We start from the raw sequence: 25,267 nt of genomic DNA on the forward strand, positions 1-25,267 counted from the left end.
ATACGATCCCTGGGAAAACTCAGTTCGGTGGAGCCCAGGCGCGGAGGTCTGCCTTGGATCGGTGAATATGGCTTTTGGAAGATTTGAGCTGTGTAACTGTATGCAGTGCGCAATCTGTTATTTTATGCCGACTGTCTATTTCAGGGCGGTAAATCACACAGCATCCACACAAACTATGGTTTGGGTGGGCAAGACATCACAATCTCACCGATTTGACGGGACCAAAGTCGTATACACCTTAAACATACGAAGTCGGAGAAAGGTGGGAATATCGCGTAGAAGCCTGTGGCTGTTAGCGAGGGGTTGACAAGCTGCTTTTCCAGAGATGCCCAGTAATAGGGAGTTTCATTGGTTCAACATGTGGCCAGACCTATCATTTTACATAACTGTTTTAAAAGTAATAGAGCTTTGGTCATTGCGCCCAAAAGTGACTCTTGACTTGGCCAATAGTACAAATTTATTACAGTATTCTTATTTCCAATTTCCATTCATATTCCCTCAATGAATTATCCCAAGCGTAACCCCTCTGAGAACCTGCCGTAATGTTACCCCTAACTCCACCCCACCCTTTCTCTAACTTGCTCCTCTTTGGTGCCCATGACATCAGGGAGCAATAAGCTGCCAGAACTGCAGATGTTTCTGTAACAGCTGTAAAATCGCAACCACACGTACCAATCCCTGACGCCATTTTCCAAGATGGCGGCGCGACGCAGCGCGCAGCGGCCACTCCAGGAATGAATATCTGTTATCTGTAAGTAGGGGCCGTGTACAATTCTAATCTGATGGAGACGGACGTGTGAAGCACAGAGGAACTTCTGGTGAAACTTTTAAAATGCCTGTTTCGCTGCCGCTGCAACTGTGCGATCGGAAAAATCTCCGGGAGGAAGGCCCCGAATCCTCGGCTTTGTCTGTTGCTTGGCGGTCGGTGTCGGGGTCGAAGTGCTCGGCAGAGATGGTGCTCGGTGTCGGAGGACTGATCGGAGGCTCGATGTTTTCGGACGGACTCGAAGTTGGCTATGGACGGAGCTCCCAAAGTGCTGTATCGGCAGACTGCGGCGCTGGTGGTTCGTGGCAGGAAGAGTTTTTCTTCCTTTTACCGTCTGCGTGAGATGATGGGCTGTCGGGACTTTGAGACTTTCTTTTAAACCGTGCCATGGACTGCTCTTTATCAGATTACGGTATTGCTTTGCACTGTTGAAATTATGTGGTCTTTGTCAGTTAGTCTTTTATCAATTATGGTTTTGTCTGCACTGTTGAAACTATATGTGAACTATGACTATATGTAACATTGTGGTTTTGTGTAGGTCTTGTAGCTTTAGGTTTGTCTGATGGGTTTGACGTTCCTTTCCGTGGAACATGCTAAGACGGTAGCACGATATCGATAGCAGCAGCCTCTCCGGACTCTGGATTGGGGATTACCAAACGTTATGTGGTTTTTCTTGTATGGTCTGTTTTGTGCTTTATCGTGATATCATTCCGGAGAACATTGTCTCATTTTTTAACTGCATTGTATTTGTGGTTTATAAATGACAATAATCTGAATCTGAATCTGAAGTTCTTCCAAATTGTAAGGGCGGAGGGAAAGAGATTCAATTGTTTTATGTGTACGAGACTCCTGTTGAGAGTGATTTGATAAATGGCTGGACTCTCACGTCGTAGGATCAGAGGAAAATATATTGGTGTTATGGAAGCAGCCACAATTACATTGAAAGGAAGTAGGCTTACGAGGATCTAGGAACTTTTCCCTGTTATTCCTTTCCTTATATTGACACGGAAAAAGCTATTTCACTTGACGCTCAATAACATCAGGACTCTCCACGTAACCTGAATCTTAAAGGCTGTGCTGTGTGCAATAATTCCTTGATCTGATTCGTTAATCATCCCGGATAACGACAGCCTGACCATCTCGGTTCCCGATCCCCAGTGAAAGGAACGGTGTTGAGCTGAACAGTGAGTCTGGCTTCTTTGCCGCAAAGCCATAAAGCGAGGTCACTCTGAATGAGTCTTGGAATAGTAAAGCCCATGATCTCAAGCATTGGGAATAATTATTTGGGACTCTCTGCACGAGTTTCATTTTATTTCAATACCACCGAATATAGTTAATAATTTCCCACACCGTGTAGTTATGATTTTACTGAACCCAATTTGCGTTATACACTCAGTCTGAAAACAGCTCGTCTTCGGGATAGGTAAAATGAAGTATGAGACGAGTGGGAAATTCCAGATTACCACTTATTTTATTTTGCTGCAAAGCGCGATGAAGGGATATCTCATCCCGTTCCTCAGCTCTTCCCTGAACTTCGTCTGTGTCACGACGTAAATGAAAGTATTGGTACAGCAGCTGAGGAGCTGCAGCATGAATCCGAGTTCCAACAGGATGAGCGATGTATGTCTCTTATCATTCCAGTCCAGTAGAATAATTCGTGTCTGCATCGTGCCCACCAGATAGGGAGCCCACAGGAGGATGAAGTTCCCCGAGATCAGGAAGAGCAGAGTGATGGACTTCCTCCTACTCTTCGCTTCGGGGTCGCTCTGACTCTCCCCGCCGACCGGAACCCGGAGTGCCTTGCGGATTCTGATGGTGACCACAATGTGTTTGACGATTAGCGCGTTGAAGACCAAAATGAGAATGAACGGGATTAATGGGGTGAAGACGTAATGGAGGAATTCAACGGCTGTCCACACTGGGGAAAGCATCACACTGAATGTAATAATGCAGAACCAGGGAATTCTAATCAGTGCATATTCGCTTGTGTACATGAAATACCAAAACAGGTCCTTCACACTGAACAGCAAGGCGATGGTCCCGATAATCCCGGCTGCCATCCTCTCGGTGCAGAATTTAGTCTTCAGTTTACTGCAGTAAATTGCCACAAATCGGTCGAAGGTGAAGGAGACGGTAAACCAGACAGAACAGTCGGTGGCAGCGTAGAGGAGGACGGCGTGGATGTTGCACAGGTGTATGGCCAACACATCTTGAAAGGCTCTCGAGAAAACAATAGGAATCTGCTTCAGGATCAGATCGAGGACGATGACCAGCAGGTCCGCCGTTGCCATAGCCACCAGGTAACGCGTGACTCCCTTGGAGAGGCCACACTTACCCCGAGACAGAATCACAATGGTCACCAGGTTCACTGCAAGAAAGAAGAAAATAGAGAAACATTATACCTCGGCAGTGGAGCAGAGACAATGCGGCAGATGATTGGAGAATCCATGGCGCAGGCGCCCAACAGCAGTTTACACCGATTTACAATTTCCAGGAACTAACTGGAAATCCCTTTTCGCTACCCGCATTCTAGTCTTTATGCTCTTCTTCTCTTAGCCCTGCTGCAGTGATTTAATCAGAAACGTCGACAATTTCCTCCCTCCCTCAAGCCGCCTGACTTCCTCCCACAGATCATTTGTATCTCCAGTTCCAGCATCTAAATTTCCTCGGTCAATAATTTACTCAGCGTCTCAGAAATCAGATAGATAGTTACAGAGAGATACATCTTTCAAAACAGGCCATCCAGATCCTCGCTGGCTAATAAGCACACATTACTCCCGCTTTCATACATTACAGCTTGCCGCGTTCCTATCGACTCTCTCTACATTCGACATGCATGCACTAATCTACAGTACCACTACCAGAGAGTTCTCACTGCCACAGAATGAGATATTTCAAGTTCTTGGGTGTCACGGTCTTTGAGTTCTATCCTGGAACCAACATATCGATACAGCTACAAAAAGACACAACAGCGGCTATATTTCAAAAGGCGAATGAGGACATTTGGTAGGTCACCGATATCGCTCGCAAATGTTTACAGATCTCTCCGGAAAAGCATTCTAGCTGGTCACCGTCTAGTAAGGAGGAGCTGGTGGGGCGCCTGGAGCTCCACAGGATAAAAATCCTGCAGAAAGTTGTGAACTCAGCTCTATCATGAGCACTAGCCTCTTCAGCATCCTGCACATCTTCAAGGACAAATGCCTCAGAAAGGTGGCACCCATTATTAACAGCCCCCATCGCCCAGGACATGCCCTCTTCTCGTTGCTTCCATCAGGGAGGAGGAACAGGAGCCTAAAGACACACAATCATCAATTCAGGAACAGCTTCTACCCCTCTCCGATCAGAGAGGGGAACAGCTATTGAACCAATGAACACTAGCTCACTACTTTTTTCAAATACTTAGTTAATTGAAATATATGTACATATTGCCCATAAAAACATTCACCTCCTTTGGAAGTTTTCATCTTTTATTGTATTACAACATTGATTCACAGTGGATTAAATTTGGCTTTTTTGACACTGATCAGCAGAAAAGACCCTTTCATGTCAAAATGGAATCAAGTTTCTACAAATTGGTCTAAATCTATTATAATTATTAAACACAAAATAATTAATGCATAATTATTCACCCCCTTCAAGCCAGTATTTATTAGATGCACATTTGGCAGCAATTACAGCTTTGAGTCTGTGTGGATCTCTATCAGCTTTGCACATCTGGACACTGCAAACTTTCCCAATTCTTCTGTACAGGACTGCTCAAGGTCTGTCAGTGTGCGTGGGGATTGTGAGTGAACAGCTCTTTCCAAGTCTAGCCAAAAATTCTCAATGTTTTGAGATCTGGACTCTGACTCGGCCACGCCGTCATATTATCTTTGTTGTTTTTAAACCAGTCCTGTGTAGCTTTGGCTGTATACTTGTTTTTTTTTTTGCTGGAAAACAAATCTTCTCCCAAGTCGTGGTTCTCTTGCAGACTGCGTCAGAGTTTCCACTAGGATTTCCCTGTATATAGTTGTATTCATTTTACCCTCTACCTTCACAAGCTTTCCAGGGCCTGCTGCAGTGAAGCATCCCTACCGCATGATGCAACCACTCAATGCTTCACGGTAGGGATTCTGTGTTTCAGGTGATGTGTGGTGTTTGGCTTCCTCCAGAAACAGCGTTTAGTCTAATGTCCAAAAAACTCAATTTTTGATTCATCAGACCTTAGACTGGTATATATACATTTACCGTAATTCACAGCTTGCAAGCAGCGCGCACACACGCACGAACAGTGAGAGAAGTTGGAGTTGAACTGAAGTCACTGTAGCTGAGAGGGAGCAGTTCTGCTGTGTTTGAAATATGTCCGACACACTCCGATGTACAAGGAGCTGATATTCTGCTTCCCCATTCCATACATCACATTGTTTGTGGGAGTAGGTGAGAAGAATGCAAAATAGGAAGTTTGCCTGACAAAATATTCGCAAACAAACCTCCACTACCTCGTTGCTCGTGCTAAACCTACTCCTCCCCAGGTTCTCAGGAGCTACTAACCAAACAGTTCCTTCAGAGCGTGCTTGCAATAAACCTTGTTCTGATTAAAGGCACCCGCAGGTGTGTTGTATGCTTCTATGACTCTATGTGTCTCTCGTATTTCACTATAGAAACAGAGAAACAGAAAAAATCCTACAGCGCAATACAGGCCCTTCGGCCACAATGCTGTTCCGAAAATGTACTTAATTTAGAAATTACCTCCGGTTACCCATAGACGTCTATTTTTCTAAGCTCCATCTACCTATCTATCCTAGTATTTTAAAATACCCTATCGTAGCCGCCTCCACCACCGTCGCCTGCAGTCCATTCGATGCACTTACCACTCTCTACGTGAAACTTACCCCTGACATCTCCTCTGTACCTACTTCCAAGCACCTTAAAACTATCCCCTCTCGTGTTAGTCATTTCAGCTCTGGGGAAAATGCCTCTGACTATCCACACGATCAATGCCACTCATCATCTTACACACTATATCAGGCCACTTCTCATCCTCGGTCTCTCTAAGGAGAAAAGGCCTTGCTCGCTCAACTTATTCTCAAGAGGCATACTCCTCAATCCGGGCAACATCGTTGTAAATCTCCACTGCACCCCCTTTATATATTTTAACATCCTTCCTGCAGTGAGGTGACCAGAATAGAGAACAGTACTCCAAGTGGAGCCTGACCAGGGTTCAACATTACCTCTCGGTTCCTAAACTCAATCCCACGGTTGATGAAGGCCAATGCAGCGTAAGCTTTCTTAACCACAGAGTCAACCTGCGCAGCAGCCTTGAGTGCCCTATAGACTCCGAGCTCAAGATCCCTCTGACGCTCCACACTGCCAAGAGTCTTAATATTAATACTATATTCTGCCATCATATTTGACCTACCAAAATGAACCACCTCACACTTATCTGAGTTGAACTCCATCTGCCAAATCTCAGCCCAGTTTTGCATCCGGCTGTAACCTCTGACAGCCTTCCAGACTATTCACAACACCCCCAATCTTTGTGTCATCAGCAAACTTACTACCCATCTCGCATTTCCTCGTTCAGGTCAGTTATAAAAATCACGAAGAGAAGGGCTCCCAGAACCGATCCCTGAGGCATATATCTCCGATCCTACCACCGGTTACAAACTTGAGTCTTTCTACTTGACAATGGCCACTTTGCTCTGTGTCTTCTCTCGGACCGCGACGCTGTTCTTTGCTCGCTGGAAAGCATCTGTGACTAAGATCTCTCTTATTTCTGACGTTTACCACATGTGCTCCACGTTAGAGGAGCGCGATTATACGTCTCACTACGTCCTCCCCGTGGAATGCTTGCGTATGCCCGACTGCTCCGGCTTGATCTCACATTCCAAAGACCTAGGCAATTGGTCATTGTAAATTGTCAGGGTTAATCTTGCACCGGCGGCGTGGCTACTCCGCATTGTAGTGGTAACTAACAAAATAAATAAATACCTTCATCTGTAGAGCGGGATTCTATTGCTTACAGCCATGGAACTGCGTGCTCGGTGCCTTGTTAATATCCCATCCTCGATGCCAGTGTAGCATCCGATAGGGTCCTTCATTCTGCAGCGCTTTGACTAAATTAACCAGGACAGAAATTCAACTGATTTACAATATTGAAGAAGCCAACGCCCAGTTCATAGCCGTCCGTACCGCCGACGCTGTCCAACTGGATCCATTTGCTGGCGTTTGATTGCAAACAGTTCTAATCTCTGTACCCGTCCGGGCGACTTTTAAATGATGCAACTGCAACCGCCGCGACGCTCTCTGACACCCCGTTTCGTAAACCCTCTGTGTGAAGCCGCAGGAGGCAGTCAGAAGAGTATAGTTTCAGCACACGGTCAGCGGAATTAACTGCACATGATGTTCATTAGATGTGGGTGTTTGCGCTAGGACAGCGGCGGTATAGAACCGTGAATACAGAATAGGATAACTCGAAATTTAAACGCCCCGCAAGCGCAACGTAATGGTTAGCTAGGAATACCGTTAAAATATGTTAGATTTAATAACTACACGACGGCTCACCGGGAACGCCGATAGTTGCGAGAAGCGGGTAATAAATATCCTGTATATCGAAGATGGCTTGAAGTATCAGAGACTCCACTGAAAAAACACGAGACATCCTTTTGGCTCCAGCCGGGTGTTTACCCTGGAAGACCGTAGGTACCTGCTGTTGCAGCTGAGCTGAAGGTGCTTATGTAGTTGTGGAAATATCTCCACTGGGTCATTAGTGTGTCAGGAGGCTTCTATTATTTTGCAGCGACTGATCAGACATTCCAAAATAATCCGCTTGCTCAACCCATTGTTGTCGCACCAGGGAAAGTACTTATTTTAAAATCCCAGGGATGTCCATAGTTCAACGCCATCCTCCGCACGTACCTCTGCGACCTGTAATGTGCCTGTTTGGGCACATCTGGTTGCCAGACTATTGAGGTCTCATGGGTGAGTTCTGACCGTTAGATATTCTGTTAAATGCTGTAGGTAGTCAACTTAGGGAATCCCCACACGGGAACTATAGTGACCTTCTCCCACAGGACATTTGAAGCTGACCAGTGCAGGGTGGACATGGTCAGCAGAAACGTGTCCATAAAGGGTGGGTACAGCGGCAAAGTCCCGCTGAGTGGGACACTGACACAATGAGATCCGAAGTAACCTTCATTGTACCGGTACGGGTATAATACCTGCGTAAAGTGATGCATTGCGTCTGACTTTACACAGCCACATACAAAGGTGATATTCAGAGTGAAGACGATGTTGGCAACGTTTCATCTCCCGTTTCTCTGCCGTGACTATCAGACTCTCTCCATCTTGAATACCGAGATGAACAGCAATGTTTTCCGATCACTCCACAGCGAAGGAGGGTGTAGAGGTCACTGCTGTACCAGATACTGATACAAATGAGAACATCTCACATCTGACGCCAAGGTTTTGGTCCAGCAACGAGAGGGATGCGGTTTCTCCAATACCCCGGCTATTCAATCCTTGGCATCTCCAGTCCTGCAGTTAACCAAAGGGTGACCATAAATGAGAATCTGGAAATTGCAAGCCTTTTGGTTTATTTGGCAAAGGGTATGCCCTCTCTCTTCATGCGTTGTGAGGCTGTGATTTGGGGGCCAAAGGAGGTTGGGAAATGCAATGAATGGTAGGACACTAAGGAATGCTAATGAGTAGAAAGAGACCTTGGGGTTCAAGTCCGTAGCTCTCTGAAAGGGGGAATGCAACCGGAGAGGTGGTGAAGAAGACGAATGGTAGGTAGTCCTTAGTAGGTGATGGCAAAGAATCGGTGGGATGTTGTGTTGCTACTTTTCAAATCACTGATTATGCTTGATTTGGAGTCATTATGTACTCTGGTCACCGCCGGATAAAAAGGATAGAACTGCATTTCGGAGGGTGCAGAGGACATTTACCTGAAGTTTCCTTGGATTGCAGGACTTCATTTACAGGGAATGCTTGAAGCGGTTATATTTGATTTCCGTTAGTAGGATTATCAAAAAGCGCAGGCCTTCGTTTTAAGGCGTGAGGAAGTTTTAAAGGGTTCCTGAGACACTGATTCATCACGCAGAGGGTCCTGAATCTCTGGGACCTGATGCCAGATGAAGGGAGGGGAATTCATCACAATCAAATACAAATACAAATACTTTATTGTCACCAAACAATTGATACTAGAGCGTACATTCATCACAGCGATATTTGTTTCTGCACTTCGCGCTCCCTGAAGTACAAATCAAAGTAAGTATAATAAAAATTTAAATTATAAATCATAATTAGAAAATAGAAAAGGGAAAATACGGTAGTGCAAGTCAGGTCCGGATATTTGGAAGGTACAGTTCAGATCTGTTCAGCAGTCTTATCACAGTTGGAAAGAAGCTGTTCCCACATCTGGCCGTACGAATCTTCATGCTCCTGAACCTTCTCCCGGAGGGAAGTGGGACAGAAAGTGCGTTGGCTGGGTAGGACTTATCCTTGATTATCCTGGCAGCACTGCTCCGACAGCGGGTGGTGTAATGTGAGACCAAGGATGGAAGATTGGTTTGTGTGATGTGCTGGGCTGCTTTCACTATCTTCTGCAGCTTCTTCCGGTCTTGGACAGGACAACTGCCATACCAGTTTGTGATGCACCCTAGAAGAATGCTTTCTACGGTGCACTCATAAAAATTAGTGAGGATTTTAGGGGACAGGCCAAATTTCTTCAGTTTTCTCAGGACGTAAAGGCACTGGTGGGCCTTCTTGGCTGTGGACTCTGCTTGGTTAGACCAAGTCAGGTCATTTATGATATTCACTTCGAGAAACTTAAAGCTTTTGACCTGTCCTCCTGCGCACCCCTGATGTAGATGGGGTTGTGCAGTCCGCTACTCCTTCTGAAGTCAACAACCAATTCCTTCGTCTTGCTGACGTTGAGGGAAAGGTTATTGTCTTCGCACCAAGCCACCAGGTTCTTAATTTCCTCTCTGTACTCAGACTCATCATTACCCAAGATGCGGCCTACAATTGTGGTGTCATCAGCAAACTTATATATTGAATTCGATGGAAACTTGGCTACACAATCATGGGTGCACAGCGAGTACAGCAGGGGGCTGAGTACACAGCCTTGTGGGGCACCGGTGCTCAGAGTGATTGTAGAGCAGAGCTTTTCCCCCATCTTTATAGCTTTGGTCCTGTCTGTGAGGAAGTTGAAGATCCAGCTGCAGATCTGAGTGCTAAGACCCAGGTTCTGGAGCTCAGGAATCAGTTTATTTGGAATGATGGCATTAAAGGCAGAACTGTAGTCGATGACAAGGAGCCTTACATATTCGTCTTTATTCTCCAGGTGTTCTAAGGTGGAATGTAGTGCCAGAGAGATGGCATCTGCCATTGACCTGTTGCTCCGGCAGGCAAATTGCAAAGAGTCGAGGTTGACCGGAAGGTTATGGTTGATGAGTGCCATAATCAATCGCTAGAAGCACTTCATAGCAATTGATGTTAGAGCCACAGGTCGGTCATCATTCAGGCATGCCACCTGTATTAATACCATCAATGCATTGAAATGTCAAATGGAGAAGCACTGAAGTAGGCAAAGCATAAAAGCGATTGAGGGCGGCACAAGAGACTGCACGCAGATCCTGGAATATGGAACAACATCCTGGAATATGGAACAAAATCTTGGAGTTATGATTGAGGGTCTCACCCTGACAGTTCGACTTGGCATTTCATTGCAAAGGTATTCCCTGACCCACTGAGATCCTCCGGCGTCTTGTTTATACAGAGGAGGATACTATCCTGATGTGTAAAAGTGGAATTACAGTAGATAAAGGGTTCTTAACCATTTTTTGCCATGAACCACTACCATTAACCAAGAAGTCCATGGACCCAAGACTGGGATTCCCTGGCGTAGCTGGTGAGAAGGGTCGGCATGAATGTGACGGATTCAAGGGCCTATTGTAGGTGCTATTTGACCAGGACTCTCTGAATTAGGTTTTCATGTAATTAGACCATGTAGAAGGAGGTTCTCACAACAGCTAGGAAATATTTCAACGAGATCTTGAACAACAAAATAGCAAACTATCTAGCATACTAGCGGTGTAATTTAATGGGATTCCTTTCCATTGGGGGTCCATGTTGAAAGAGCTTTAGAGACAGCATTCTCAGATGAGTGCACGGATACCGAGCGTTCCCGCACGAGTCTGCTTCCCGTGCCCTGTAGGAGCTGGGAAGTGACAGTACCGTGGACAGGGAGTGGATAGCTACAACGGAGCTGTCCACATCGTGGCAGGAATAGGGGCGCAATCTCTACAGACAAACACTGGACACCATTGTCTGTCTATTCCTTCGGCACGGCCACCATCTGCGGCTCCTGTACTTAGGTAATCAGGTGTTCCACCCCTAGCACAGTTTACCGTAAGTGAAATTACGAAGAAAGCGCGGCAGCGCCTCTACTTCCTCACGTGTATGTGGAGAAGCGGCATGACATTTAAAACTTTGACAAACTTCCATCGATGCATAACAGAGAGTATATTGACTAGATGCATCACAACCTGGTATGGAAACATCCATGCCCCTGAACGTAATATCCTACAAAAAGTAATAGCGACGGTCCGGTCAGTCACAGGTAGAGCCCTCCCCGCCATTCAGCACATCGACACGGAGCAATGTCACAGGAAAGCAATATTCATCATCAGGGATCCCCACCACACGGGACATGCTCTCTTCTTGCTGCTGTCATCAGGAAGGTGATGCAGGAGCCTCAGGACACACGCCACCAGGTTCAAGAACAGTCATTACCTCTCAACCATCAGGCTCTTAAGCAAAGAGAATAACTTCACTCGCCCCATTATTGAACAGTTCCCACAACCAAATGGCTCACTTTCAAGAACTCTTCATCTCCTGTTCTCGATATTTATTGCTTACTTATTTAGTATTATTATTCCTTTCTCTTTGTATTTGCACAAGAAAGAGTCATGTACCTAGTTTCCACCTGTCTACTTTATTTTGTGTTCTTTGTTTATTGTTGGCTAATCTGTCACATAGAAGCATAGAAAGCCTACAACACAACACATGCCCTTCGGCCCACAATGCTGTGCCGAACATGTACTTCCTTTAAAAATTTCCTTGAGTTGCCCATAGCCCTCTACTTTTCTAAGCACCTTGTACCTACCCAGGAGTCTCTTAATTGGCACTGTCGTATCCGCCTCCACCACTATCGCCAGCAGCCATTTCCACGCATTCAGTACTCTCTGTATAAAAAACCCAACCCCTGACATGTCCTCTGTACCTACTTCCAAGCATCTGAAAACTGTGCCCTCTCGTGTTAGCCATTTCAACCTGTGGGAAAAAAAGCAGCCTCTGATATCCACACGATCAATGCCTCTCATCATCTTATACACCTCTATCAGGTCATTTCTCATCCTCCGTCGCTCTAAGGAGAAAAGGCCGATTTCACTCAACCTATTCTCATAAGGCATATATGTCAAACTCAAGGCCCGCGGGCCAAATCCGGCGCGCGGTGGAATTATCTTTGGCCCGCGAGATAATATCTAATTACTATTAAAGCTGGCCCCAGTAATCGAAGCGCCTATGACGTATGATATGGCTAATGCTGAGTTTATTCAGGTACCAGGTTTTCAGGGTTTTTAGTGTTTATTCGGCAGTCTTGCTCGGCAGTCTTCTTCATAAGAAACGGAATTTGTAAAGTGAAACACTTTGTATTATAGCAGAGACTGAGACACATGAGAGCAGGCTGAAAAAACGGAGGCAACGAAAGCTGCGTTCGCACGCGTCCGACTGATCCGGCCCGCATGAAGCTGCATTTTGCTCAATCCGGCCCGTGACCTAAAATGAGTTTGACACCCCTGTGGACATAAGGCAAGCTCCCCAATCCAGGCAACATCCTTGTAAATCTCTGAACCTTTTCTATAGTTTCCACTTCCTACAGCACTCTAAGTGGAGTCTGACCAGGTCCTACACAGCTGGAATATCACCTCCCGGCTCTTAAACTCAATTGCACGGTTGATAAAGGTCAATGCAGCGGATGCAGTTTTAACAACAGAGCCAACCTGCGCAGCAGTTTTGAGTGTCCTATGGAGTCGGAACCCAAGATCTCTCTGATCTTCGACACTGCCAAGAGTCTTACCATTAATTCTATATTCTACAAACTTATTTGACCTACCAAACTGACACTCCTCAGATTTATCTGGTTTGAACTCCATCTGCCACTTTTCAGCTCAGTGTTGCATCCTATCGATGCCCCGCTGTGACTTCTGACAGCCCTCCACACTATCCACAATACCCCCAACCTTTGTGTCATTAGCAAATTTACTAACCCATCCCTCCACTTCCTCATCCAGGTCATGTATGAAAATGAATGGGTCCAAGTAGGGGTCCCAGATCAGGTCCATGAGGCACACCGCTGGACACCGACCTCCATGCAGAATACGACCCGTCTACACCCACTCTTTGCCTTCTGTGAGCAAGCCAAATCTGAATCCACTAATGAATATCCACTTGAATCCCATGTCTCCTTACTTTCTCAATAAGCCTTGCATGGGGCACCTTATCAAATCCCTTGCTGAAATCCATTTACACTACATCCAAAAGCTCCAGCAACATCCTGTTTCTTAATGTCTATATGTTCAGGCTTTTCAGCCCACTATAAGTCATCGCTACATTGGCCAAGATCTTTTTCTGCAGTGAATACTGAAACAAAGTATTCATTATGTACCTCTACTATCTACTCCGGTTCCATACACACTTTTTCACTGTCACATTTGATTGGTCCTATTCTCTGACGTCTAATCCTCTTGCTCTTCACATACTTGAAGAATGCCTTGGGGTTTTCCTTAATCTTGCTCGCCAAGGACTTCTCATGGCCCCTTTTGATTCTCCTAATTTCATTCTTAAGCTCCTTCCTGCTGGACTTAAAATCTTATATATCTTTATCTTTACCTAGTTTTTGAACCTTTCCTAAGTTCTTCTTTTCATCTTGAATAGATTTCCAACAGCCTTTGTACACCACGGTTCCTGTACCCTACCATGCTATTCCTGTCTCATTGGAACATATCTATGCAGAACGCAAGGCATATATCCTCTCCTCTCCTCTTGTTAGCTTATCTTCATATTGTGTCAGGTAACCTTCTTGAACATACCTAACAAACTTCAGCCGTCTGTACTCCTGGCTCGAGGGAGATGCCAATCAATCTTTGGGAAATTAAAAATCGCCCACTACGACAGTCCTGTCATTATTACACCTTTGCTGAATCTGTCCCCCATCTCCTTCTCGATGTCCCTGTTGCTATTGGGTGCCAGTCACGTGGGCTGGGTATTGAGCAGCGATTGAGTATTCACGCTTTGTCTTGGTAGAGCCAGCGAAGCAGCCGGAAATAGTTTTTTTCTGATTACTTACGCTAACGCTACGCTGAATCGCTATTTCATCGTTAATACCCCTTTTATTGCGTTATATCGCTAAATTTAGTTTCGTTACTTTTTTTTAGCGATACAAGATTCTTCGTCTTTGCTAGTTTCTGCATAAATATAGAACGTACTCCGTTGAACTCTGGAACTTCATCGTTGCCCCTCCCCACACGCATGCTCAATGGTTATGCGACGTTATGTCATGTTTAAATTTAGAGAAGATTCGTTGTTCGATTTCTGATTCTAACCAAGATTTTCAAACGCTGTGTTGTACATACTCTCAACTATTTTAAAAATCTTCGAATTGTTATTATTATTAAAATATGGATCTGGGCTATTATTATAAATGGTAATGGTAATTATAAATAGTAAAGTACTCTTTCTTTCTCTTGTTGTATTTTTTTACCAACCAGCTTTGTCTTGGTAGTGGATGAATTTTTTTTTATAATACAAACCCCATTTCCAGAAAAGTTGAGATGTTTTCCAAAATGCAATAAAAACAAAAATTTGTGATATGTTAATTCACGTGAACCTTTAGTTAACTGACAAAAGTACAAAGAAGAGATTTTCAATAGTTTTACTGACAAACTTAATTGTATTTTGTAAATATACACAAATTTAGAATTTGATGGCTGCAACACACTCAACAAAAGTTGGGACGGGGCATGTTTACCATTGTGTTACATCACCTTTCCTTTTAATAACACTTTTTAATCGTTTTGGAACTGAGGATACTAATTGAAGTAGATATGCAATTGGAAATTGTGTCCATTCTTGCTTGATATAAAACTTCAGCTGCTCAACAGTCCGTGGTCTCCGTTGTCTGATTCTCCTCTTCATGATGCACCATACATATTCAGTAGGAGATAGATCTGGACTGGCAGTAGGCCAATCAAGCACACGCACTCTGTGTCTACAAAGCCACGCTGTTGTAGCCCGTGCAGAATGTGGTCTGGCATTGTCTTACTGAAATAAGCATGGACGTCCCGGGAAGAGACGTCGCCTTGATGGCAACATATGTCTCTCTAAAATCCTAATTAACGCCTCAGTGTCAATGGTACCTTCACATACATGCAACTCACCCATGCCGTGGGCACTGATGCACCCCCATACCATCACAGATGCTGGCTTTTGCACCTTTCACTGATAACAATCAGGATGGTCATTTTCATCTTTAGCACAGAGAACTCGACGCACGTTTTTTCTGAAAACTAGCTGAAATGTGGACTCATCTGACCACAGCACACGGTCCCACAGTCTTTCGGTCCATCTGAGATGAGCTCGGGCCCAGAGAACTCGTCGGCGTTTCGGCATAGAGTTGATGTATGGCTTCCTCCTTGCGTAATACAGATTCAAGCTGTATTTCTGGATGCAGCGACAGACTGTGTTAAGTGACAATGGTTTTCTGAAGTACTCCCGAGCCCAGGTGGCTATAATTGTAACAGTAGCATGACGGTTTCTTAGGCAGTGCCGCCTGAGGGCTCGAAGATCACGCGCATTCAACAGTGGTTTCCGACCTTGCCCTTTATGCACTGAGATGTCTCTGAATTCTCTGGATCTTTTCATAATATTATGTGCTGTAGATGTTGAAAGACCTAAATTCTCTGCAATCTTGCGTTGGGAAATGTTCCTTTTGAACTGACTAACAATTCTCTCACGAATTTTGGCACAAAGGGGTGAGCCACAACCCATCCTTGCTTGCAAAGACTGAGCCTTTGATGAACGCTACTTTTATACCCAGTCATGATACCTCACCTGCTACCAATTAGCCTTCTTAATGTGGAGTCTTCCAAACCGGTGTTACTTGAATATTCTGTGCACATTTCAATCTTTTTTTAACTCTGTCCCAACTTTTGTTTAGTGTGTTGCAGCCATCAAATTCTAAATTTGTGTGTATTTACAAAATACAATTAAGTTGGTCAGTAAAACTATTGAAAATCTTTTCTTTGCACTTTTGTCAGTTAAATAAGGGTTCACGTGAATTAACATATCACAGATTTTGATTTTTATTGCATTTTAGAAAATATCCCAACTTTTCTGGAAATGCGGTTTGTATAATTAACCATATTATTGTATTTCATAATCCAATTTATTTTATTTGATTGGTCATAAATATGGGACACCGTGATTGATTCAGTGTGATTTATATATGGTGCATTTTGTACTATCTTCTTTTCATTTATAATAAGTAGTCTTATGAAATCTGTATTTGTGTATATCAAATTTAATAAAAATACTGGAAAAGAAGAAGAACAGGAATGTTTTTCGATCACTGCCACAGCGAAGGAGGGTGTAGAGGTCACTGCTGTAGCAGATACTGATACTGATGAGAACATCCCACATCTGACGACCACATTCTGCACCAGCAACGAGAGGGATGATGTTCCTCCATTATCCCGGGTATCCACTCCTTGGCAACTCCAGACCTGCAGGTAACCAGGGGGTGACCGTAAAAGAGAAGCTGGAAATGGCAAGCCTTTGGTTCATTTGGCAAAGTGGATGTCCTCTCTCTTCATGCGTTGTGAGGCTGTGAATTGGAGATCAAAACAGGTTGAAAAATGCAGTGAATGATTGGACGCTAAGGAATATTAATGAGCAGAAAGAGACAGCGGGGTTCAAGTCCATAGCTCTCTGAAAGGGGAACGCAGTGGTTGAGGCGGTGAAGAAAACGAATGGTAAGTTTTCCTTCATAAGTGATGGCAAAGAATCGGTGCGATGTTGTGTTGTTACTTTTCAAATCGTCTACAACCACTCTTTGCCTTCTGTGAGAAAGCTAATTCTAGATCCACAAATCAATGCCTCGTTACTTTCTCAATGAGCCTTGCACGGGGTACATTATCAAATGACATGCTGAAATCCATTTACACTACATCTACTACTCCACCTTCATCAATGCGTTTAGTCGCATCCTCAAAAAAATCAGTCAGGCTCGTAAGGCAAGTCCTGCCTTTGACAAAGCCATGCTGACTATTCCTAATCATATTTTGCCTCTCCAAATGTTCATAAATCCTGCCTCTCAGGATCTTCTCCATCAACGTAGCAGCCACTGCAGTAAGACTCACTGGTCTATAAATTCCTGGGCTATCTCTACTCCCTTACTTGAATAAGGGAACGACATCTGCAACTCTCCAATCATCCGGAACCTCTCCCGTCCCTATTATGACGCAAATATTATTGCCAGATGCTCATCAATTTCATCCCTCGCCTCCTACAGTAGTCTGGATTACATCTCGTCCGGTGCTGGTGACTTATTCAACTTGACACTTTCCAAAAGCTACAGCACATCTTCTTACTTAATGTCTATAAGTTCAACATTTTCAGTCCACTGTAAGTCATCGCTACAGTCGCCAAGGTCCTTTTCCGCAGTGAATACTGAAAGAAAGTATTCATTAAGTACAACTGCTGTCTCCTTCGGTTCCATACACACTTTTTCACTGTCACACTTGATTGCTCCTATTCACTCACATCTTATCCTCTTGCTCTTCACATACTTGTAGAATGCCTTGGGGTTTTCTTTAATCCTGTCCGCCAAGGCCTTCTCATGGCCCCTCATGGCTCTCCTAATTTCATTCTTAAGCTCCTTCCTGCTAGCCTTGTAATCTTATAGATCTCTATCTTTACCTAGTTTTTGAACCTTTTCTAAGTTCTTCTTTTTATCTTGACTAGATTTGCAACAGCCTTTGCACACCACGGTTTCTGTACCCTACAATCCTTTTCCTGCGTCATTGAAACGTACTTATGCAGAACATCTTGCAAATATCCCCTGAGTATTTGCCACATTCCTGCCGTAATTTTCCCTGAGAACGTCTGTTCCCAGTTTGATTACTGACGCTAATGCTACCCTCTGGATCGTTAATTTATCACAAATAGACCTGTTATTTCTTTATATCGCTAGTTTTAGTTACGTTAGTTTTTTTTACTTCTGCAAGAATGTTCGTCTTTGCTGGTTTCTGCATAAAGGATAGAACGAACTCCTTTGAACTCTGGAACTTCATCGTTGTGAAGCAGGTCATACATTATCAACCCCCGTGTTTAGTCTCTGAGTGGTTTTGGCTTTTTTCAAGTGTCCGCGACGCCGCAGATTGTTGTTTTCTGCACACTGACTGAACGCGTAAATTAGGCGATGTTTCATTGATTCCTTTTTGGTTATTATTAGATTTGTTGACTATGCTAACAACAAAACGAATCTCAGAGTTTTACGTGGAGACATAGTTCTCGCGCAGGTTTCTCGAAGGGTTAATTTACAGGTAATCTCCAGGGTGAGGAAGGCCAATTCGATGTTACTCATTCCGAGAAGACTAGAATACAAAAGTAAGGATGAAATGTTGAGACTATAAATACTGGTGAGGCTTCATTGTGTATTTTGAGCAGTGTTTACCGCTTCGAAAAGATGTGCTGTAACTGGAGAGGGTTCAAAGGAGGTTCACGATAATGATTCCAGGATTGAAGAGTGTTTGATGGCTTTAGGCCTGGACTCGTTGGAATTTAGAAGAATGAGGGGTGACCTCATTAAAACCTATCGAATGTTGAAAGGCCTTGATGGAGTGGATTTGAAGAGGATGTTTCCTATGGTGGGAAAGTCTAAGACCAGAGGGCACAGACTAAGAATAGACGGACGTCCTTTTGGAACGGAGATGAGGCTGAATTTCTTTAGTTAGAGAAAGGTCAATCTGTAGAATTCGTTGCCCAGGCGGCTGTGGTGGCCAAGTCATTGGGTATATTTAAAGTAGAGATTCATAGGTTCTTAATTAGTTAGGCCATAAGGGCAATGGGGGAAAACGCAGAGGATTAGTGTTGAGAGGGGAAATTGATCCGCCATGATGAAACGGGGGAGCAGGCTCGATCTGCGAGATAGCATCATTATGCTCATATATCTATGGTCTTACGGACTTTGATACTAAATTTGAACCGTGTGTCGAACTGGATTTGTGCAAGCAGTGGTGCACGTTTCTGCATCTTAGCATAGATGTGAGCTCCTGGAAGCAGGTGCGCTGGGTGTGCATACGCAAATACGTATGCTTATAGGTATATGCGTGTCTCTCTACAGGTGTGTGTGTGTGCCCGTGCATGAAAACATGCATGAATACGTACGATCTATACTGGTATATATGGTTTTCTGTGCGTATTCATCCAAGGTGATCGGTTGATTGACTCCACTGTGAAATTACATACAACCGACAGAACGGTAAAATTGCACGAAGGTCTCAGACTCTGCACAGGGAGAAATCTTCAGTCTTGTTGCGCACACCGGGGGTAAAGTGGAATTAAGGTCACGTCCTCTCCAACCCGGTTCTTTTCCTGCAGCCTTGTAGTTTTGGTCTCCCCTGCTCTGGAAAAATGGTGTAACCATCCACCTTATTTATGTCTCTCAATGTTGTAAAAAACAAATCTAAGGGACGAACACCTATGCTGCCTAGTCTCTTCATATAACTCAGGCGCTCTAATCCTGACAACATTCTCCTATATCATTTTTTGCATTCTTTTCACTTTAACCACGACAGGGTGACCAACGCCGTACCCAGTACTCCAGGTGCGGTCTCAGCAACAACTTGCACAATTACAACATTGTGTCTCCGCTTATTGTTAAGTTATATTTTAAGAGAACATGCAATTTAAAACTTTTTGAGATACAGTGTAGAATTCACACCACCCAGCAATCCCCCGAATTAAACCTAGTCTAATCACAGAACAATTTACAATGACCAATTAACTTACCGGCTGCTACGTCTTTGGACTGTTGGAGGAAACCAGAGCACCCGGTGGAAACCCACACGGTCATGGAGAGAATGTACAAACTCCGTACAGACAGCGGTGGGAACTGAGCCTGGGTCACGAACACTTTAAAGGGTTGTGCTAACCTTTGGTCCTGAAAAACGTGTCTCATTTTTACTATGTACTGCACATAGCAGTTATGGTCGAAATGACAATAAAAGTGACTTGACTTGACTTGACTTGATCACCAACACGGCTAGCTTGGGCTTTGAATGTCAGCTCGCATTGGTAATAGAAGTGCTGCAACTATCGAGATCTCCAAAATATCTGCCTGGTGGGGGAATTCTCGGTTCTTGTAAGGACGCGTGGAATCTGGGAGTGTCCGATGGCAGGAGTCACTTCTGCTCCGGGAACAGGAGCTGGAGCAGTAGTGGCCGAGACTGTCCAAAGTGACCTCGTGAACTGGACGGTTAGAGCGGAAAACGCAGACACCTAACTCCAACTGCCTGCAGAGAGCTGTTAAACAATTGCGGCAAGGAATTACCTGTCCCACCAGAAGGCACTGGGAACTTCAGCACGAGATTATCTGCCTCATTGCTTCAAAAACTTAAATCGGAGCGGATTCAGTTGACCATGGCTTGTCCCCTGCCTGACCAATGACACTGAGGGCCAAGATCAGCTGATTTCTCTCTGCTGAGCGCATGCTTGTGTGATCCACACTTGCTGTCAGATGGTTCGGATATGGCCCAAGTGCAGAGAGAGACAAGGAAGCGGGTCGATAGTTCACAGACTTTAATGTGAACAGAGTTTAGTGGAAAAGAAAAACAAACTCTGGGCCAAACAGGGCCGTTAACGAAACTCTCAAATGGGAAGACGGAGCCAACACTGCGACTGAAAGGAATAACGAAATATAAAACAAATACTTCCGCGCCAGTCAGCTCAACGATCCAATTTCTCAGGCAAGGCCGAATGCAAGCAGACAGTAACGTTGGAAGGGAGACAAATACCTTCACAATGAAATAATAATTAGCTTATACATGCATATTCACGACTGCAATTGCCGAATCTGCTGCGCTGCGGAATCCGTAGTCGTGGCATACAGTACACAAACTGTTATATCTCCATGCACGGAGTATAAGTAAGGTGGATCATCTTGTTGCACTGTAACAGATGGTCAGGTAGTGGCGTTGTGGCCATCACTGAATCGTGGCTGAAGGATAGTTGCAGTTGGGAGCTGAATGAACAAGGTTGCATGCTATATCGGAGGGTTATGAAAGTAGGCCGTGGGGTTGGCGTGGTTCTGCTGGTAAAGAATGGCATCAGATCAGTAGGAAGATGTGACATAGGATCGGAAGATGTTAAACATTTGTGGGTTGTGCTGAGAAACTGCAAGGGTAAAAGTACTCTGATGGCAGTTATATACAGGTCTCCCAACAGAGGCAAGGAAGTGGAACGCAAATTACAACGGGAAATAGGGAAGGTGTGTCAAAAAGGCAAGGTTATGATCTTACAATCTTCCTTGAAGGTCATGGGAGATTTCAACATGCAGGCCGATTCGGGAATATCGGGTGGGTAATAGATCTCAAGAGTGCGAGTTTGTTGAATGCCTACGAGATGGCTTGCTGGAGTAGTTTGTCTTTGTGCCTACTAGGGGATTAGCTATATTGGACTGGGTGTAATGTCATGAACCAGAGATAATTAGGGAGCTTAAGGTAAAAGAACCATTAGGAGACAGCGATCACAATATGACTGAGTTCAATTTGAAATATGATAAGAAGAAAGTCTGACGTAGCAGTATTTCAGTGGAGTAAAGGAAGAGGAGCTGGCCAAAGTAAATTGATAGGAGATGCTGGCAGGGATGACAGCAGAGCAGCAGTGGCTTGAATTTCTGGGAAAATGAGGAAGGTGCAGGATAGCTATATTCCAAAAACGAAGAAATATTCAAATGGCAAAATAATACAACTGTCGCTGACAAGGGAAGACACAGCTAATGTAAAAGCAAAATTATCGGGAAGATAGACCATTTGGCAGCTTTTCAAAAACCTACAGAGAGCAACTAATAGAATCATTAGGAGGAAAAAGATTAAATATGAAAGCAAGCCGGCAAGCACTATCAAAGTGGATAGTAAAAGCTCTTTTAAGTTTGTTAAAAAAAAAAAGACAGAGATGAGAGTGGATATAGGACGGCTAGAAAATGCGGTTAAGAAATATTAACGGGGGGACAAGGGTATGGCAAATGAACTAAATGAGTATTTAACATTAATCTTCGCAGTGGAAGACAGTAGCACTGTGCCAGATGTTGAAAGGTGTGAGGGAGGAAAGTGAGTGTAGTTACTATTAGAAGAGAAAAAGTGTTCAAAAAGCTGAAAGACCTAGATACCCTGGGCCAGATGAACTGCGCCATGGGGTTCTTAAAGAAGTAATGGTAGAGATTGTGGAGGCTTTAATACTGATCTTCCAAAATCATATGACTCTGGCATGGTGCCAGAGGATCGGAAAATTGAAAGTGCAACTCCACTGTTTAGGAAAGGAGGAAGGCAGCAGAAAGGACATTATAGACCAGTTAGCCTGACCTCGGTACTTGGGAAGATGTTGGAGTTAATTGCTAAGGATGAGATTAAGGAGTACTGGGACAAAGCTGGCATGGCTTCCTGAAGGGAAAATCTTGCCTGACGAATCTGTTGGAATTCCTTGAGGATTACAAGTCGGATAGATAAAGGGGGTGCAATGAATGCTGTATATTTTGACACTCTGAAGGCCGTTGACAAGATGTCACTTATGAGGCAGCTTACCAAGTTAAAAGCCCATATTACAGGAAAGTTACCAGCTTGGTTAGAGCGTTGGCTGATCGGTAGGAGGCAGCGAGTGGAACAGGCTGGCATCTCAGGCGGAAGACTTCCAATCAATGTATCAAGGAAGAGACTAAAGTGAAAATCACTTTTCCTGAGGTCTTAGTGGGGCCAAGCTCCAGTATATCCGGCCGATCAAGTCTATTTATGACAGAGCGATACCTCACACAGGTTCTCGGGTTACTCTGCTGCGCAGATCCTTCTACAACCGTTATTTGACGCATTCACCCTTGACGCCACTCAGTGCCCTAGAGCTCTGGGGCCTTAGTAGTGATGACCATCCGTATGATGGTTACTTGTCGTTGAAGCTGGATACGTCGGAGGCAGATGTGGGTGTTGCTGAGATCCTAGGAACGCCAGTGTTGGTTTGTACGGCCCAGGTCGAGAAGGGTGATGCTTCAATTCTTATGGGAACAAATACTCTTATTGTGAGAAGGCCAGTCGGAACCTTCAAGGAGAAAATTGGAGAGAGTTTTCTGCAAACCTTGTCCATCACCCTGTGTTCAGAGCTGCTTTTGAGGAAAAGCCCCTGCCCTAGGCTGGATGGTGGACATAGACGAGGAACAATGTGGTACACCCAGTCGAAACCTGTTGTGTTAGGCCTAGAGAAGTAGCTAGAGTAACGAGAAACCCCAAATTTACCAGAGTGCCTGATGCTGACGCCCTCGTGGTGGATCCTCCAGAGGGCCACGAATAGGAGTCACGCTTACCTGCTGGGGTACTGGTGAGACCCGAATTGCAGAAGACCTTGGTTGCACATTTAAACAGGATAACAGTGATTGTCAGGAACACCTTGGAGAGGGAGGTCATTCTCCTCCGGGGAATGCCGATGACACAGCTTTTTTTCGGAGACTACAATGTCTAGTTTTCTGGTGAGACAAGCAGAGGAGAAACCATCTTATGAAAAGGGAAAGTTGACAGCCAATTCATTCAACTTTGGTGACTCCCCAGTATCTGAAGGAAATTAGAGGACATATGATCAAAAGATTAGGTTCTCACAACTGATAACTCATAAAGAATTCTTACAAAGAATTTGGGACTACCGGGGAAGTATAAGTTGGCTTACCGCTGGGTGGCTACGCCTTACGAAGTGGAAAGTCGGATGCCAAATGTAGCAGTTTCTGGGTGAAACCAGAGGATGGAAATGGGCCTCTCGATGTTCTCCATCAGAACCACCTTCTACCTCTGAGGCAAGAGGTATGTGTTGAGCCAGAGCCTGACGTGGACTCTACGATTAGATGACTCTGCGGCGACATGGGAGAATCGAAGGATAAGCAGTGGAAAGGCCTGGAGGGAATTTAACCACTGAATGTGGTACCAACTCAGAAGATGAGGAAATGGGATTGTGACATATGCTACCTTATACAAACTCCAAAAAATTGACGAAGAGATTTCCAAACTTCCCCTCTCTGATCTAACGCCAATGAAACGCGTGGGGGTGGGGTGGGAAAAGCAGTGGACAGGCAGACGTGCGGCTGGATAATGAAGGGAGATGGGCTCCAAAGTATCTGGGAACGAAGCTGAGCCCAGCCAAGTGACAGAGGGACCTGAGCTGCCGGAAGACACGAGTAATGGCCAGGGAGAGTCCTCTCCATGTTGACAGCTGTCTCCATGGTGAGAGTAAGCGTTCGGCACGGACTAGAAGAGCCAAGATGGCCTGTTTCCGTGCTGTAATTGTTATATGGTTACATGAGAGGAAAGATCTTGGCGAGTGTCCACAGCTGAAGTAGATGATGGAGTAAGGAGGACTCAAAGAGGCAGGAAACCCAGAAAGGCTGGCCGATGTCGCACCGGAGGAACAGAGTGTAGCGCTTATTCCACTCCCGAGATATGCCACTACCATTTTCAAATGGTCTGGGGGTTCCGCCATCACAGCATTCCTTTGAAAACTGTGTTATTAATGAGGAGATGATGAATTGCTTCAAGTTATAAGGGCGTAACTATTTTGATGGAGGGAGAGTGCAACGCCCTGGTAAAGGTTTTACTGCTAATGTTGTAGGGTATTTCATTTGATGGCCTTTCTGTAGAAGTAGTGTTTGGGTTACTGTTGGAGATATGGGATGCTATGAATGAAGGTCATCCAGTCAGGAGAGAGGAACGGGCAGAAGGTTCTAGAGAAGGCTGGGGGGACGGGCTTTGTGACTGACACCGGCGGTGGGTCTTCGTCGTCGTTCGGCGGGAGATAAAGATGGAAGACGCTGGAGAGAACCGGTCGTAAAATTTGACCCGGTGGGAAAACGTGGTTGAATGGAGTCCAGGTGCGGAGGTCTGCCGGGGATCGGTGAATATGGCTTTTGGAAGATTTGAGCTGTCTAACTGTATGCGGTGCGCGATCTGTTATTTTATGCGGATTGTCTATTTCAGGGTGGTAAATCACACAGCATTCAGACAAATCGTGGTTTCGGTGGGAAAGACATTGCAAATCTCACCGATTTGGCGCGACCGAGGTCGTATACACCTTAAACGTACGAAGCCGGAGAAAGGTGGGTTTATCGCCGTAGAATCCAATGGCTGTTAGCGAGGGTCTAACGAGCCGCAT

At 44.8% G+C, this 25,267-nt stretch overlaps 1 protein-coding gene across 1 annotated transcript; it reads right to left on the reverse strand.

Moving 5' to 3' along the window:
- Positions 1 to 2,232: 2,232 nt before the first annotated feature.
- LOC140729801 (probable G-protein coupled receptor 139) lies at positions 2,233 to 25,267 on the reverse strand. Its single transcript, XM_073050015.1, has 3 exons — positions 25,158 to 25,267; positions 5,297 to 5,400; positions 2,233 to 3,134 (listed from the first exon to the last, which is right to left on the reverse strand). Exons 1-3 carry the CDS (start codon positions 25,265 to 25,267, stop codon positions 2,233 to 2,235), a joined length of 1,116 nt encoding a protein of 371 aa, XP_072906116.1.

Source organism: Hemitrygon akajei, chromosome 6, assembly GCF_048418815.1.
Source record: "Hemitrygon akajei chromosome 6, sHemAka1.3, whole genome shotgun sequence".
NCBI lineage: Eukaryota > Metazoa > Chordata > Chondrichthyes > Myliobatiformes > Dasyatidae > Hemitrygon > Hemitrygon akajei.